This window comes from Rhincodon typus, chromosome 46 (genome assembly GCF_021869965.1).
Source record: "Rhincodon typus isolate 14 chromosome 46, sRhiTyp1.1, whole genome shotgun sequence".
Lineage (NCBI taxonomy): Eukaryota > Metazoa > Chordata > Chondrichthyes > Orectolobiformes > Rhincodontidae > Rhincodon > Rhincodon typus.
The window spans coordinates 8,939,290-8,957,293 of record NC_063377.1 but is presented as its reverse complement, the minus strand read 5'-3'; the positions used below and the strand labels follow the sequence as shown (position 1 = coordinate 8,957,293).

Here is an 18,004-nt window from a genome sequence, read left to right as displayed (position 1 = left end):
AACCCTGGCATCGTCCTTGTAAATCTTCTCTTCGCCCTGCCCTGTGTCTGTGTATCCAAAACTATATGAAACACTCTTAACTAAGGTTTGGTATAGGCTCAGCATAACCTCCCTAGTTTTCAGTTCTGTGCTTGTAGAAATAAAAACAAATGCTTGGTTTGCTTTGTTTATGGCCTTGCTAACCGGAGGTTCACTATTGCAGTGATTGGCGTATTTGTTCTCTGTAGTCCCTTTCTTCGTACTCCCAACCCTAGACTTGCACCTTCCGAGCCCAAAGTGACCTCACTATACCTGGTACCTAAATGTGTTACCTCGCCACACCACTCTGTGTAGTAACAAGTCACGGAAGGGGTAAAAAGATATGACCATCTTTTTTGAAATGTCTCCTTCTTTAAAAATGCCATGATAGAGTGCAAGGGTGCAAAAATGATCATGGATTTATGCAAAACAGGATCTTTTGAACTCAACACCAGAAAAAGGGCCATCAAAATGTACAGATTAGATTGACCAGGCTGATGCCAGAGATGTGAGAAAACAAAACTTGTGATAGTGAAATTGTTTCTACCAAAGCAGAGCAGGCAAAATGAGATTAAATTGAAATGTTTAAAGTAACGAAGTGTCTTGAAAGAAGTAGGGAGAAACTGTTCCCTGTGGTTGTAAGGTCAGAGACAAGGTGTCTTTAATTTCAAATCCTCATTAAAACTGAGGGGAAAATGTGCAAAGATTTCTTATCACAGATTTGCTCAAGCATGGTGTGCTTTATCATAGACAGTGGCAGAGGCACAGGCCATTGTATCTTTTAACAAGTGAAGAGGGCACTTGGTGGAATGTGTATCCCTGCCACACTGTTGTAACTGCACATTCTTACAATTACGCAACTCTTCCTTAAGAAATTTCCCTGCTCCATAACGACACAACTGGGAGAATAACACAATCTTTTTAACAGCTTCCATCTCAGTTCAGAATGGCTTCGGGCCATTCCATATCCAATGACCTGCTCTGAAAACTCTGCTCCAATTGTGAGAACTTTGACTGGCAGCTGAGAGAATGCAAACTGTTCTGGCAGCTTGTCCCATTTCCCAATGTTAACAGATCCCTGATGGAAGCCCCATGATCCAGATAATAACCTTTATAAGAAACCATCAGTTCTCTGTGGGCTATATCATATTGTTTGTGTACCAAGTTTTACAGGAAGCCATCAATTAGCTCTTACAATATATTTTACACACCGGATTAATAAACCAGGGTGAAACCATTACTGCCACACACCTTCAGTGACCGAAGTAATGAAAAATTGAATGCGTATTTGAAGAGGAGGAAGATAGAGGGATATGAGAAAAAGCACAGCAATAAAGATCTGTGTTTTTGACTGCGCTAGTAAGATCAGCACAGTCATGATGGGCTGAATTCCTTCTGTAACTTGTCACTCAGTTTGTTCTGTGTATTTGCTGTATCTAATGTAATTTTTTAAAGAGGCTTATCTGCAACTAAATAAATCTGAAAGCAATTCAACTTCTGCTAGGGATGCTTGTGGCATACATGGTTTGATAGGTATGGATCCTAGAGGTTAATGCAATATTTATACATGCATTTGGTGTCTACTTGTTACAGAACCTTCTTGGGAAGGTTGTTGAGGCTGCTGTTAGCTTGCTGCAAGATAGATTTTATTGTTCTTTCAAAAGAACTAAAAGCCAAAACATCAATCTTAAGCAAACTGCGAGGGAAAATAAGATGCACATTTCTTGTGAGGTTGTTGACTTGCTTGCTGAGCTGGCTTGTTTTCATTCAGCTGTTTCTTCACCATCAGTGAGGCCTCCGATGAAGTGATATTGTTCTATCCGCTTGGAATTTATACTGTCCGGTCCATTATGGTGGCCTCACTGATGATGTTACCCAGCATGGTGACGAAACATCTGAATGAAAACAAACCAGCTCGGTGAACAAGTCAACAACCTCACCCACAACCTGAGCTACAAATCTTTGCTAAAACCTTAAATGTACGTTTCTTGTGTTTATGATCAAAATCCCTTGTAAATCTACTGTTCTTTATAACCCTTCAATTGCTGTTCGAAGTGTGGAGTTTTGATGCTGTATATTGGATTACTTTCAATTTTAAGCATCAGCTCTTGCAGGACAGGTAAAGCTACCTCTACTCTTTTAAACTGACTGTAATGCGCTCTCTGCACTGTCCTTGTTAAACACTCCCTAGGCGTGACAACACAGGTTAAATACAGATTAAAGCTCCCTCTAAATATATCCATTCGCACATCTCAGATTCCATCTTGGAAGTGTTTTTTTATATCCCTCTCCATGCATTCTCTGGTAGTGATACGGTTGGAAAGAGTAGCCTGCCTTCTATACTTTCTGGTAAGATTACTGCAGGCTGTATAAAAATTGCCTGTGAATTCTCTGCCACAGAAAGTGGTTGAGACCATTGAGTGTTTTCAGGAAGGAGTTATACGCAATTCTTGGGGCTAAAGGGAACAAAGGGTATGGGGAGAAAGTAGGAACAGGGCAAGGAGTAGGATGCTCCTGTTGAATGGTAGAGCAGGCTCAAAGGATTGAATGGCCGCCTGCTGTTTGTATTTTCTATGTTCCGAAGTCTAAGAGGCCCCTGCCCATTAGGAGCTGGACTCAAGTTGCAATTAATTTGAGTGGGTGTGTTATTAGTTGCATGGCTTCTTTTGAAAACCTACCTTGGAGTATTAACTGCCTTGCTTGATTGCCTTTTTATTGTGAGACTATATTTTCCCTGCCCTATTTGTAAGATGATGTGGAGGTGCTGGTGTTAGACTGGGGTGGACAAAGTCAGAAGTCACACGACACCAGGTTTATAGTCCAACAGCTGCGACAAAGGGGCTGCGCTGTGAAAGCTAGTATGATTCCAAATAAACCTGGTGTCATGTGACTTCTGACTTTGTCTTTGTAAGATGTTTCAGGCTGACCAGTGTCTCCCAAGCATCAGCAGTAAAATGAGAGGCTGAAACTGTGTTAAGTTGCAGGTTTCTGAAAGTTAATTACAGTTAGACCCCATGTGAAAAATGTCGCTTGGTTTGTCTCCCCTTCCTCAGGATGATAAAGGATGCAAAGTGACACTTGTGAATCAGGATTAAAACATTGGAGTTACTGTGGCTAACCAAATACATTGGAGGTTCTAGCAAGTTAAATATTGCACTTGTACAGTTGGGAAATGCCAAGCAAAGTGTTTTGACTGCTGGAGATACACGCCTTGCAGATTGTGCCCTCCATTGTCTTCTCCTCCACTGTACCCCCCCCCCCACACCCACACACACCCACCCCCCCCCCCCCCCCCCCACCCCCCCATCCTATGTACTGCCAAATTTTGCTTTCCAACTTGCAAAAGCTATGGGCCACCTGCTCCATAACCTCCATTCTTCAGCCTTGTGGTATTAACTTGTACAGGAGGAAACCTTGAGTTTTAGTATTGATTTATTGCAAGGAATCCTGTTAGCAAAGCTGGGAATGATGAAGTGAATCCAAATATAAATACTAGCCAATCCTTCAAGAATGCCTGTACTACAGAAACAGCCAAGGTTCTTTTAAAAAGTTTGTGCTTTTAAGCGACGAATCATTCCTGTAATCTGTGGAATGTAAATAACTCTTTAATGTGAAATGGATTTAACTGCTTTTCACTGTTAAGCTCTGACAGCATCACGTGTCCCAGTGTGCACACCTGCTGAGGACTGGATTATTATCTGTGTCAGAGCAATAAGGATTTATTGAATTGCAAATCACCAAAAAACAAAACTATTCCTTTAGGCTTTTAATTCTGGCTTTTATTTTCTGTAATCTTTCTCTGAACTGCACTTTCATTTTGGGGAGGGGAGGCAATGGCCTCGTGGTATTAACGCTGGACAGTTAATCCAGAGACCCAGACATGTGACTTTGAAAGAGAAGCTGGGGAGAAACAAGGTTTGTTCTGATCTCTGTGACCACAGTAAGAGAGGGAAATCAACTAGGGTCCCCAATCCTGATCATTGTTCAGTAAGCCCTGTGTTTGAGAGAGAGCGATAGAGAGAGACGCAGGGAAAATCAGCCAGGATTCCCGATCCTGGTCACTGTCCAGTAAGCCCCGAGTTTGAGCGAGCAAGCAGAAATCAGCCAGGGTTCCTGTTCCTAATTACTGTCTATTGACTTCTGCTGGAAGAGTGTGTGTGCGCGTGTGGATGACAGCATCATATTTGGCTATTGTAAGTTCCATAGTCTAATAGCCTGTTCAGTCATGAAGGATGGTGCTTTAGTCAAACAAGGGAAGGTCAGTTTAACTTTACCTTAGGAAATGTCAGGAGAAAACACTAAAGAATGCATAGAAAACATTATCTCTTTAAGGATATTACCTGAAATATTGACTTCTCCTTTCCTCCAGATGCTGCCTGGCTTGCTGTGTTTTTCTAGCCTCCAGTTCATCTATCTTGGATTCTTAAAGTTTAATAATTTGTCACTGTTACTAAGAGTGGAGGTGGTTTTTGACACTCACTCTGGTTGTGGCTATTTAATATGGTCAGAGTTGATGCCATTGCTGTCTGACTCCAGGATGAGAAAACATAATGACTGATACATTTTAATCAGCTTCAGAGTTCAGTTGATACAGATTTTTGGGAGAACCTTCAGAAACTGCTGTTGGAGATGTTGGGGTTTGCTGAGACTGCGCTGATGCACTTTCTCCTGCTTCCTTACAGGTAATCGATGTGTTAAAGGAGAAGAGCTCAGTCTTAAAGGGGAAACCGTTAATGACTGTCACGCAGAAATCATCTCCCGGAGGTGCTTCATAAGGTAAAGGAGTTTCTGGGGTCAGGGAGAAGAACTGAGAGGTTTAACATAGCAGGGAATGGGCTTGTTGCCATGATACTTTGCTACACAAACCGTGAAGACCCCACTTTTGATTGCAGATCTGTACTCAGTTGGTTGGAAAACTAGAAACCATTGGCAAAAGAGGCTTAGTTGCCTGTTGGCAGTGTTGCACGCTCCCCTGAGCTGTGTGTTTTTTATTTTAAATCTTGTTGGCTTTGCTGCCTAAAAGGGAAAGGTGGTGGAGTTGCATTACTGTTTAAATTAATGCAACAGTGAGGAAGGATATTAGCTGTGATGATGTGAAATCTGTGTGGTAAAGCTGAGAAAGACCAATGGGCATAAATCACTAACGAAGTTGTATATGTACCCTCATACTGTGGGCGTGATCTTGGGAGTAGCATTAAACAGAAAATTAGATTCACATGCAATAAAGAAACATCTGTAATTATGGGTAACTTTTTAATTTTGTTTATTTATTCATTGTCTGTGGATCTTGCTGGCTAGGGCAGCATTTATTGTTCATTCCTTATTGCCCAGAGGGCAGTTGAGAGCCAACCACAATAGATGAATAAAGATATTGAGGTTCTAGTCAAGAATAAAAAAGAATCGTATATTAAATATAAACAACGGCGTTCCAATGAATCTCTTGGACAGTATAGAGAAAGTAAGGGCATTCTTAAGAGTGAGATCAGGAAGGCGAATAAGATAAACAGTGGCATGATTGGACACAGAGAACATGGATTTACGAAAAGGAAATCTTGCGTGCCGAATCTGTTTAATCCTTTTGAGGATGATGAAGGGAAACTAGTGAATGTGGTTTATTTAGACTTTCAAAAGGCTTTCAACAAAGTCCCACATAACAGCTTAGTGTGTAAGATTAAAATGCATGGGATTGGCTAGTGAATTAGGATGGTTGACAAATGGGAAACAAAGGACAGTAATAAATGGATTTTTTTTCTGAAGGGTGGGCAGAATTAGTGGGATAACGTAGAGATCAGTCCTAGGAACCCTGCTAATTTACCACATATTAATGATCTGAATGAGGGACCTCAACGTAATGTATCAATTTGTGAATGAGACAAAGCTGGATGGGAGGGAGAACTGTGAGGAGGAGGCAGAGATACTCCAGTGCAATTTGGACAAGCTGAATGAGTGGGCAGATGCAGTGTAATGTGGATGAATATGAGTTATCCATTTTGATAGCAAAAACAGGAAGGCAGATCATTGGCTATAAATCGGTAGAGGGGAATGTGCAGTGAGGCCTGGGTGCCCTTGTTTCAGTAATGAATGTAAGTGTGCAGGTGCAGCAGGGAGTAAGGAAGGCAAACAGTATGTTGGCCTTCACAGCGAGAGGATTCAAGTATAGGAGCAGGGACGTCTTGTTGCAATTGTACAGAGCCTTGCTGAGTTGACACCGAGAATATTGTGTGCAGTTATGGTCTCATTATCTGAGGAAGATTGTTCTGGCTATGGAGGGAGTGCAACAAAGGTTTACCAGTCTGATTCCTGGGATGGCAGAACTGACAAGAGGAGAGGTTGATTCAGTTAGGACTATATTCACTGGAGTTCAGAAGAATGATGGGGGATCTCGGAGAAACCTATAAAATTCTAACGGGACTACACAGGCGAGATGTAAAAAGGATGTTCCTGATGGTTGGGGAGTCACAGTCTAAGGATGTGGGGTAAACCATTTAGAATTGAGAGGAGCATTTTCTTCCCCCAGAGAATGAGGACCCTACAGAATTTGTTAGCACAGAAATCGGTCGAGACCAAAACATTGTATGATTTCAAGGAGTGGGATAAGCACTTGAGGCTAGCTGGGGAGGTGGGGGGAGCAGGAGCGAGAGCAGGAACATATATTGACTTGGATGATCAGCCATGATCATAATGAATGGCAGAGCAGGTTGAAGGGCTGAATGGCCCACTCTTGCTTCTGTTTTCTATGTTCCTATGAACTTGACTTACTTAATTTAGTGACAATAAAGGCAGAGCCTGTTGGGATTCTGCCCGCTTCAGGTGATGCCCTTGCTGTCACTGTCCTTGTTGATATGGTAGAGGTGATGTGGTTAGGAAATAATGCCAGGAAGCAAGGATCTGACGTATAATTCAGCAAAGTACACTGGGCCAAAGGAAAAGATTCCTTGCTGCATGACTGAGCTTCTTCACGAAATGTGCGCTGCCTGTCAGCAATGGCTGGTTCTTTTACTCGCTTCTCTACACCACTACACCGCACCTCCCTCCCGCCCACCCACCACGCCCCCAACCCAACGGCATGTAATTAACGTTGGACTCATCGCAGCAGGGACAATGCTGTCCAGATTCCTGCAGATTCTTATTTTTAATTCTTCCGACCCAGGATCCTGCAGCGTTAAATTCCATCCGTGGCATTGTTAACCTTCACTCACCTTCATGAGCTATCAAAGTTGTGTCTAGTAGCCCCCTAACTGAGTTGAAACAGAAATGTTAAACAATGTTTTCAGGTTATTTTTCCCTCCAATATTACACTACCAATGAATTTGCAGCCTCATGAGGAGTTTGGAGGTGGATATGAGGGACCAGACCACCTCCCTGGAACAGATGGTTTACAGACTGCTTATGCCACATGGATAGGAGCAGCATCACAATGGGCTGTTTCTGACAGCTTTGTAAGGACTTTGTTCAGGAGCAGGATTTAATAAGGTGAACTGTAACAGAGACAGGTTATAAGCCACTGCTGTACAGAATTAATTTTTTAAAAAATGAATGCAACCAAATAAAGCCCTGTAACGAAGATGAGCTGATCTACTATCTAACAGCTCACTTCAGTTTTTTTGGTTAATCCTTTGAGACCTGCAGTCTGTACAGGCTTAAATGTCCAAATTATTGTTTTCTTTCACCTTCATGCTCTCTCCTCTTAACACGTTACTTTTCCACTGATCCTATACCCAGGGTGTGCAGTCATGTTTTCGGCACCCTTAATAAAAAACATGTTTTGATTTGCAGAAATGTTTTCCCTTCTCCATCTCCACATGGACACAAGAAACCCCTGCAGATACGGTGTACCTTTAGGGTTCCAGTCCACATTTCCTCTGTAGCTATTGACATTCAGAAGATTCAGCCTCACAGTCCCAGTACAGCTTCTTTCCCGCTATTTTCAGACTATTGAATGGTCCTCTCAAGTGTTAATTCTGATCTCTTTCTCTCTGCACCTTCTCTGCAGCTGTAACACTGTATTCGCTACTCTCTTCCACTACCCTGATGCACTTTGTATGGTGCGATCTGCCTGTACAGCGTGCAAAACAACACTTTTCACGTATCTCAGTACATATGACAACAATAGATCAATCAGTAGGGATTGACATTTCTTTGACAAATGACCATGTTTCAAGATGTCTTGCCAGGGCTGCCTTCTCTTGCCTGCTTGCTGCTGGTAACTCCTTTTAGTGGTACATTAGGCCACTCTATCCCCCTGAACATGGTGATATTACAGTGCCCCCATCAGAGGTATGACACCACGGAAGGGCATATACCAATCAGACATTAGGATATTTCAAGCATTAAGGTGAATAATTTTCAACACATCACTGCAGGTTTGGGCAGAAAAGGAGACAAGCAAATCATTCAGTACTGCAATAAAAGCAGGAATACACAACAGGTTCTATAGTATCTGTGTAAAGAGTACTGTAGTTAAGGTTACAGCCTGAGGGATCTGTTGTGCTTTTTAACATTTGCGCCGTTGTGCTTTCTCATCACGTCAGCTTGCTGTTTTGTTTGCAGGTTCCTGTACAATGAGCTGTTGAAGTATAACCCTGCGTCTCCAGATGACAGCCTTTTTACTCCAGCTCACGACAAGAGGTTACAGATTAAGCCAGGAATAACATTTCACCTCTACATCAGGTGAGTTTAAACTTCCCTTCTGTCTAATGTGGTGTTCACCATGACAGACAGGGAGAGATTCGTTTGTTCTGTTCAAAGGCTCACTTGCGTAAAGACCTCCAGTTAAAACGAGGAAGACAATCTTTTCTGGAATGGGTCGAGCGGATTGGCCCAATGTTCACTGGAGTTCACTGAGGGGTGATCTGAGTTATAAGGTTTCAGTTATAAGGAAAGGCTGGATAGGCTGGGACATTTTTGACTGGAGGAGGAGATTGAGAGGTGACCTTTATTGAGGTTTATAAAATCATGAGGGGTATAGATAAGGTGAATAGCAAGTGTCTTTTCCCTAGGATGGAGGATTTTGAGAGTAGGGAACATATTTTTAAGGTGAGAGGAGAAAGATTTAAAGAAGATGGGGCAATTTTTTTTTAGACAGAGAATGGTATGTGTGTGGAATGAATTTCCAGGCGAAGTGGTGAATGTGAGTACAGTTACAACATTTAAAAGACGTGTTTAGACAAGTACACAAGTAAGAAAGGTTTGGAGGGATATGGTATGGACTGATTTGACCGCAGAATCTGTTTCTGTGCTGTCTGACTCTATAACTCTTATCTTATTGAAACCTATAAATTCTGAGGGGGCTTGATGGGAGTTGGGGACCTTCAAAATAGAGGTTTTCCCTATTAAGGTGGAAATGACAGGGAGCTTCTTTATTCGGGGGCTTTTGATGTTGGCAACATTCCTCATGAAGAGAGGGTGAGGCTATGTCATTGAATAGATCTAAGATTGGGTTAGATTGAATTCTCCTAGACAACAGAGTGGAACGTTAATGGCAGAGGCGGGGAGAATCAGGAATGTTGGGGTCCAGGCCAACCCAATTAGCCGTGATCTCCTGTGGCTGGTGGAGCAAGTTCACAGGGCCAAGTGACCTCCCTTTATTTATAGTCTCTTTCATGATCTCAGAATACCCTAATGTTGTTGCTTTTACACCCACTGAACTGTAGCGGTCTATTTGTGCACAGGAAGATCCCATCAACAGCAATGTGATAATGGTTAGGCTATCCGTGGTATTGCTTGAGGAATAAGGATTGGCCCCTACACAGAGCAAAGAATTCCCTCCCCTGCTGTTCCATTAGTGCCACAGGATCCTTTGCATCCAACTGAGAGCCCCTGTTTTAATGTCTATTTCAATGCATGGCACCTTCAATAGTACACCACTCCCTCTTTCTAAGTTGTGGGGATTCATAGAATCAGTACAATGCAGGAGACCCTTTTGCTCATCGAGTCTGTGCCAACAAAAATACTATTCTAAATCTATGCTATTCCCACTTCCCAGCACCTGGCCTGTGGCCTTGAATGTTAGCACATTTCCACTGCTTATCCAGCTACTTGAAGGTTGTGAGGTTTCCTGCCTCAACTACCCTCCCTTTTAGCACATTCCAGGTACCCCGCACCACTGAGTGAAAAGAATTTTCCTCCAATCCCCTCTAAACCTCCTAGCTTTCACTGTAAAATGAGGCCCCCTCCTCCCTGTTATTGACCCTGTAATTAAGGGGGGCAGCTGTTTCTTATTGACCCGGCCATGCCCCTGCTCTCTTTTAGACAGGGACCCCTCTCAACCTTCTCTGCTCTAAAGAAAACAATCTGAGCTTCTCCAGGCTGTCTTCATAGCTAACATGTTCCATCCCAGGCAGCATCCTGTTCTGAGGAAGGGTCACTGGACCCGAAATGTTAACTCTGTTTTCTCCTTCACAGATGCTGCCAGACCTGCTGAGCTTTTCCAGCAACTTTGTTTTTGTAGCATCCTGGTGAATCTCCTCTGCATCCTGTCCAGTTCAGTCACATTGAGCAGAACTATGCGCAGTACTCCAGCTGTCAAAGTTCTGTACATCTTCACATAGCCTTCCTTCTCTTATAATCTACAGCTGATAAAGGCAAGTGTCCCGTATGCTGTCCTAACCACTCTCTTATCAGTCTTGCTGCCATGAGGGATCTTTATTTAGATTCTGGTTAAATCTTTGGCATTGGGCTTGAATACACAACCTCCTGCCACAGGAGAGAAAGTGTGCTTCCTACTGAGCCATGGCTAACAGAAGCTGAGAGCAAGAAAAGAATTGAAGATATTTCTTATCTGAAGGATAATTGACCTTCTGAAGTAATGATTTAACTTTAGAGATAGGACTGTACCTATTAGCAGCAAAGGGGCACTGTGTCCGTTTTAATTTCTGAGCTATGGGTTTTATTCAATGGTAATGAATGTCTCCATAACAGCATTAGATATAGGAGCAGAATTAGACCATTCAGCCCATCGAGTCTGTTCCACCATTTGATTGAGAGACTTGGCGATCCTCGTTCTGAACCTTTTTTTTAAACTGTACCTTCCCCAGTACTGCACCGTGTGGTGATGGAGCCCTGTTTGATAAGTCGTGCAGTGAACCCCCCACTAAAGAAGGGGACGACACACATCACCCCCTATTTGAGAACATGAAGCAAGGCAAACTGCGCACCAAGGTGGAAAACGGTGAGTGACAGACAGTCCTGTAACACGTGACTGAATGGATTGAACTAAAACAGTCAAGTACTCAACTGTAGTCGTTTGTGACATTTAACCGGGCATAAGGACTGCATTAAACTCTAGAAACCGAGCTCCAAACTAGACTGAAATGAGAGAAAATATAGAGTGGATGTGTGCTGTTCAAATGGTAAGATCAGGTAAAGTGTTCGGGATAAAGCACTATTAGATCAGACAAATGTCACCTTTACTTCATATCTAACCTCATGCTGTCCATGTCTTGGGAGTGTTTAATGGGGACAGTGTAGAGGGACCTTTACTCTGTATCTAACCCCGTGCTGCCCCTGTCCTGGGTGTATTTGATGGGCACAATGTAGAGGAAGCATTGTTCTGTATCTAACCCTGTGCTGTCCCTATCCTGAGAGTGTTTGGTGGGGGACAGTGTAGAATTACTGTATCTAACCCATGCTATGTAACACCAGTGTGCTTGTTGGTGACACTGGGTACCAAAAAAAAGTGAAAGTTCCAAATCAGTTACATCTCTAGATGCAAGTTTAGCAGAGCTGAACGCTGCTCATGGTCAGTTGTCTGCACCAATCTATTAACTTCAGATAAGTTACAGGTGTAACCTCAACAAGATGACAGTGAATGTTTTGCGTTTTAGTGCTCCCTATATCTTTAAAAACACAGCACAAGTCTCCAGTATCTCCCTTAGATCCAGTGCTTCCTCCCTCTACCATGTGATCATGGTATGATTTGTAGTCTCCCAGGTGGAAAGAAAGCCTTGCATTTATCAAGGCCCAATCACAATTCACAGCCAAATGTAGTTTTATGTTGTAATGTGAGAATGTAACATTGTGATCCTGCTGACTAATTTATTCCCCAGAGCTGAGCTCATGTCCTTCATCTCATCCTACTTATAATTCTTGTGTTTTTGCTGGGGTGATGTTTGAGAAGCTACATTCAGCCTCCATTCCCCCTGATCTTGAGTATCTGGAGACTGCTGTTGTTGTTTACACTTCTGTCAGCTACTGAATGACCTGTCAGTCTTGTTCTTGTAGGGATGCTGTAAGAGGGCGTGGTTAGCCTGGGGGGACGATGGATCTGTCAACCCGAGAATTAGCTACCTGGCTGCACTGACGGCCTGGTTTTATCTCCGGTGAATCTCTCAATGAGGGAATAATGTGGCCCCTGTAACCTTGCTTCCTGCTTTGACTGTGAATGGGACTATTGTGTGTTTGAATGACATTTTCTGATCTGCAGGTGAAGGCACCATCCCAGTGGAGTCGAGCGATATTGTCCCAACATGGGATGGAATTCAGCATGGGGAGAGACTCCGTACCATGTCCTGTAGCGACAAGATCCTCCGCTGGAATGTGCTGGGTCTTCAGGGGGCTCTGCTCTCCCACTTCATCCACCCTGTCTATCTCAGCTCCATTACCCTCGGTGAGCTTCCAGCTTCACTTGCTGGCCTTTCTTCCCTGAAATGTGATAACATGGGAGTTAGGGTCCGGTTAGGTATGGAATCGGTGTTGAGTCATGTGAGGAAGAAGACTTTCTTTGTTGTACCTACCACACCCACTAACAAAGCTCCTTCACACTTCACCCCAATTCATTACTTTAAATAGAGTCCACTGGTTTGCATAGACAAACACAGAATTGCATAAAAATTACAACAGTGCAGGGATAAAGCCAGAAGCTGCTGAGGGGGATGTTCTGTGTACCATTGTATGGGTAAAAGTGGGATTAAAGGAGGGCAACCCCACCATGATGGTTGGAGGAGAATCATGTTTTCATCCAGAAGGCCAGTGAGAAAGTAATTCTGTTGTGTTGTTTGTGACTTGGAGTGCTCCAAAGTGCCAGTAAATTGGGTGTATTGTCATTGTTATAGTTTAGTAAAGATGGTACAAACCCTGTGACTGCATCTCTGACAGTGCATTAAGTCCTACTGCCCTGAAGTACTAGCCGTGATTTCTGTGCTCAGATTCCTGGATTTGGATCTGGAGGCCTTGTCCTTTCTAACTTGGGAGTTGAGGTCGGCCCCACTGACATTACAGACTGGTCACAGCCACCGAGTCTGCGCTTGGATAGTGGCTGACTTCGGATTGGAGAGATTCAAACCTGGAGACGTGCTGAAAGAGACTGATGGATTCTGGGAGGCCATGGTGTAGTGGGCATGTCACTGGACTAGTAATCCAGAGCTCCCAGGCTAATGTTCTGGGGGAATGGGTTCAAATCCTGGCATGACAGCTGATGAAATTTGAATCCCAGTAAAATTCTGGTGGGAGAGAAAATAAGCTATTCTAATGGTGACCACGCAACTACTGTCAATTGTTGTAAAAAGCCATCTGATTCGCAAATGCCCTTTACGGCAGGAAATCTGCCATCCTTACTTGGTCTCCAGACTTAAAGCAATGTTGCTGACTCTTGACTACTCTCTGGACAATTAGGAATGGACACTAAAGGCTGTCTAAGTGGAGCTGCCTTCATTACATAAACGAATAACAAAACCAAGTGGTTGGAAATGGTGCGGCAGTCTACAAGGCGTTTTAAGTGGAGGGTGGGTCTTTTTTTGAGGAAGCAGGTGACGACTGCAGTATTAAAATAGATGTCGGGAAGAGGGTGAACGGTCTCTGAATCCACCATTCTGTACGGAAAGGTACTCTGTGCTTCTTTGTGCCATATCCCTGGGACAGTTTGAGTGATTGTTGACCTGAGGGTTTTCTCTCCCCTTAGTGTGGGTCTCTTTTAACACTGCTCTGAGTAAACTTACTTCCTCCTTCAACCTGCAGGTTACCTATACAGCCACGGGCACCTAGCTCGAGCGGTCTGCTGTCGCATGTCTCGGGATGGGGAAGAGTTTCAAAGGAGTCTACCTTACCCTTACGTACTGAATCATCCACAGGTAAAAAGAAAAGCTCTGAATCTCAAAAATGATGGTTGAGAGGGTCAATAGAGGAGCAGAACGGTGCCATTCAGCTTACCTGATGATCCAGTGATGATGATGAAAGGTTGATACAGGGTCAAGTTGGGTTGCTGCTAGACTTGGATGTGTGGTACACCTCCCTGAATACACTGGCTGAAGGTCTTCAGGGACCCCAGCATTTACCAGCTCTGAAATGTTGCATTCACAAAGGTGGCTTATTGTAAATGTAAGCTTGAAAATGGAAGTTTTCCCATGTGTGTTTTGGAATCAATGCCTCACTCTTCTTCCAAGGCGTACGGCTCAGGATGTGACACACTGGTCTGGGTCTCCCACTCAGCAGAGCTGAGCCCCTTAAATAAGCGTGCACCTCCTTTGGAGAATGGAGAGCCATAAAGGCTGGTGAATCGCTAAACTAGCTCGAAATGGACAGAGGAGAGAAAAATCTTGGCATTGCAGAGAGAATGAGTCAGGGAATAGGATATGTTGGTTTGTGTATGTCTCACGCTCTCTAGCTCGCTCTTTCTTATCCACATAACCACTGCCTCGGATTGAAGGGACGCTTTTTGCTTGCAGATTGGCCGGGTTAGTGTCTACGACTCAACACGACAGACTGGGAAAACAAAGGAGTCGAGTGTCAATTGGTCCTTGGCGGATGGGACAGAAGTGGAAATTTTGGACGGAACCAAAGGGAAAGTTGATGGGTAATTTAAACACACAGCCTCTGGCTTTATTGAAGCATTAGGCAGTGTGACATTGCAGGATGGAACCAGGAAGCAATGGCCTAGTGTTACTGGGCTGTTAATCCAGAGACCCTGATAATATTCTGGGGGCCCAGGTTCGAATCCTGACATGGCAGATGGTCGAATTTGAACTCAATTTAGAAAAAAAATCTGGAATAACTGTGAATCCATTGCCAATTGCCAGGAAATAAAACCCATCTAGTTCAGTAATGTCCTTTAGGGAAGGAAGCTGCAGTCCTTACCTGGTCTGGCCTACGTGTGACTCCAGACTCGTAGCCATGCGGTCGACTCTCAACTGCCCTCTGGCCAATTGGGGATGGGCAATAAATGCTGGCCTGGCCAGCAATGCCCTCATACTGTGAATGAATTTTTAAAAAATAAGTTCCATCTTCCGTTGGAATTCTTTCAAGCGCAGCCAGGGTTCAGCAGCTCTGTTCACAGCTAAATGGAGACCCAGGGCCCGTGGTTCCGGAATTGCAAAAAAGAACAGCTGAGAAACTGTGAAGCATAACCTGTGTATGCAGAGCCTACTCCTTTAGTGCTGGCCATTAACGTTTCATCCTGGGCTGTGTGCTCAAAGGCCACTCGAGACCCTGACTCAACGGCACAAGACTTTGTACCCAGTAAGCCTGTGGCCGAGATCACCCAATCGGAGTTAAATCCACCAGTGGGGGCCGTCTTGATGGGCCAGGGGATTGGGTCCTGTCATTCAAACTGCTTGTAAATTGGGCTGCATAGAATCATAAAATCTGTATGGTATGGAAGCAGGCCATTCGGACCGTCGAGTATACACTAACCCAACCGGACCCACCCCATCCCTGTAACTCTGCATTCCCCATGGCCAACCCACCTAGCCTGCACATCCTTGGGCACTATGGGTAATTCAGCACAGCCAATCCACCCTAACCTTTGGACTGTGGGAGGAAACCAGAGCACCCGGAGGAAACCCACACAGACACGGGCAGAATGTGCAAACTCGCCCGAGGGTGGAATCGAACCCGGGTCCCTGGCGCTGTGAGGCAGCAGTGCGAACCACTGAGCCAACGTGGCATGTTGATTTTTTTTTTTTTAATTATTATTATCTTCTCTCCCACCCCCTCAGGCCTCAGCTGGATGTCTCCCGGGTCTCCAAGATCAACCTGTACGATCTCTTCCGGCAGCTTTGCAAGAAGAACGAGCGGCAGGATCTGCTGGCGATGGCCTCCTACTCTGACGCCAAGGCAGCAGCTGCAGACTTCCAGAATGCACGCACCCTCTTCTTCAAAGCGCTGGAGCAGATGAACTATGGTAACTGGATCCAGAAACCTCTGGAGGAGAAGAGCTTCATGAACAGTGAAGCGTAGTTTCCCGCGTCAGGGATTGGTAGGGGAGAGGGTGGGGGGGGGGTGGGTGTGGGGGCTGTGGGTTTACAGGTGGGGCAGCAATTCTGTACAGCGGTTGTAGAGATTTAAAAAAAAAACTCAAAACCTTTTTAAAAAAAAAATTACCATATAATTCCCGACATTCCTTTATAAATCTGTCGAATGTTTATAATCGAATGTAGTTTAAAAAAATAATGTAGAATTGATTTTAAAAAAAAACAAAAAGTCTTTTAAGCTAAGGAGTAGAGAGATTCTTGAGGGGGAGGCCTCTTTCACACAAAGGCCTCCACAAAGCCCGAGGAGTTGAACATTCCTCTCGGGAAGGAGGTAGGAGACCCAGTCTTGGCATGGCACTGTCATAACTCAATCCCTTTATGTTACTGGACCAACTGCATGACTCTGGAAAAAGGGGATGGGAAGTGGGAGGTAAATCGGTTTGAAGCAAAGCCTTTGCCAGCAGACTGTGGTCGTGCCCGTTGGCCATTTGGAGCTGGCTTCCTCTTCCGTTTCTACCCCTTGCCCCCCGAGACCCTGCTTGCATGCCTAGCAGCTTCGAGAGTCTGGTTACATAACTCTTGCTAATGTTCAGGTTACGGAGCTAACAGAGTTCCACCAAGACCCACTTTCCTACCCATCTCTGATATGGGCAAGATGATACCCGTGCTCGCCTCCTGTTTTTTTTGGAGAGTGATCCATGCAATGTTGGCACACCACCTGTTTTTTTCCTTTAACCCGCATTACATTTCCGCACCTGAGGAACTGAAACACTCTCCAGCTCAGGTTTCAGACTCTGCCCTCCTCCCCGGTTGCAGGACTGACTGTGTTCCTGGGATAAGCCAGGAATAATCCACCCAGTGGGCAGGACAGAATTTGTGTGCTTGTGCCACTTGGGCACAAGTCAAGATCTGTCTTTGAAAATGAATAACACCTAATAAAGGAAGGATAGGCTACCTGTCTCCCCCAAAAGCCATACATCTGTATGGCAGACCTACAACATCTCCAGGAAAGGCTGGATGCTGTTCTTTTGCAGAGGAGGTGGGGGAACAGTATGCGACTGTCAACAGTATGGGAATATGTTGAGGAGCCAACTAGCTGGGAGTCACCGTTTAACCTACCTCTCCTTGAGCTAGTTGCAGACGCCTATGACAGCCTGATGTGCAGCCCTGTGCGCTCTGCGAATGTGTGACCTTTCTGCCAGGTTTCGGGGTTACAGGTGGGAGGGGCTGCAGCTGGAGACTGGAACTCCAGCTACAGATGGGACCGTGAGCTCAGTGGGTTCAAAGAGTCTCAATTACCTGTGTGTGCAAGTGAAACCACAGCGGCCCTGTTGGTGTTGCATGTTTTTTTTATTGTTCATTATTAAAAGACTGACCAGCAACTGTGTGGAACTTTAAAACAAAAAAAAAACAACTTATTAGAAGCTGCACAGAGCTTACACTCAGTGTTAAACCTGTCTCTGTCTCTCTCTCACTCTCAGAACGACTGTTTCTTTAAGTGACCATGATAATGATACCTTGTCTCCCGGCCACTTTGGGGAAGTACAAGGGGAGGGGCATGACAACAGGGCACCAACCTCTCCTGCGGGGCAGGGCTGGGGGAGATGAATATGGTTGAGCCTGGAGCACATGTGCTGACCCTGATTCTCGAGGGCATCGAATTTCCTACAGCCTCCTCCCTCCCTCCCACCCACCTCAGGCTTATGTCCCCTGACAGCAGAAAGATAGTTGTGGCACTTTCCAGTTAATCGCTTGTTCACTGTGGCTCCCTGTATAACACCAGGGTACCGTACCAGTGGGGA

The 18,004-nt window shown here is 44.6% G+C and overlaps 1 protein-coding gene across 5 annotated transcripts in view; it reads left to right on the top strand.

The window, feature by feature from the left end:
- adar (adenosine deaminase RNA specific) overlaps positions 1–17,584 on the top strand; it is a 144,927-nt gene extending 127,343 nt beyond the window's left edge. For all 5 annotated transcript variants that reach the window (XM_048620447.1, XM_020512204.2, XM_048620448.1 and 2 more), the window contains 7 exons: positions 4,701–4,794; positions 8,569–8,688; positions 11,055–11,188; positions 12,443–12,625; positions 13,972–14,084; positions 14,679–14,806; positions 15,948–17,584. In XM_048620447.1, the coding sequence (XP_048476404.1) occupies positions 4,701–4,794; positions 8,569–8,688; positions 11,055–11,188; positions 12,443–12,625; positions 13,972–14,084; positions 14,679–14,806; positions 15,948–16,188 (1,013 nt within the window). In that variant the 3' untranslated portion in view covers positions 16,189–17,584. The remainder of the gene's footprint in view (positions 1–4,700; positions 4,795–8,568; positions 8,689–11,054; positions 11,189–12,442; positions 12,626–13,971; positions 14,085–14,678; positions 14,807–15,947) is intronic.
- The last annotated feature ends 420 nt before the right edge of the window (positions 17,585–18,004 follow it).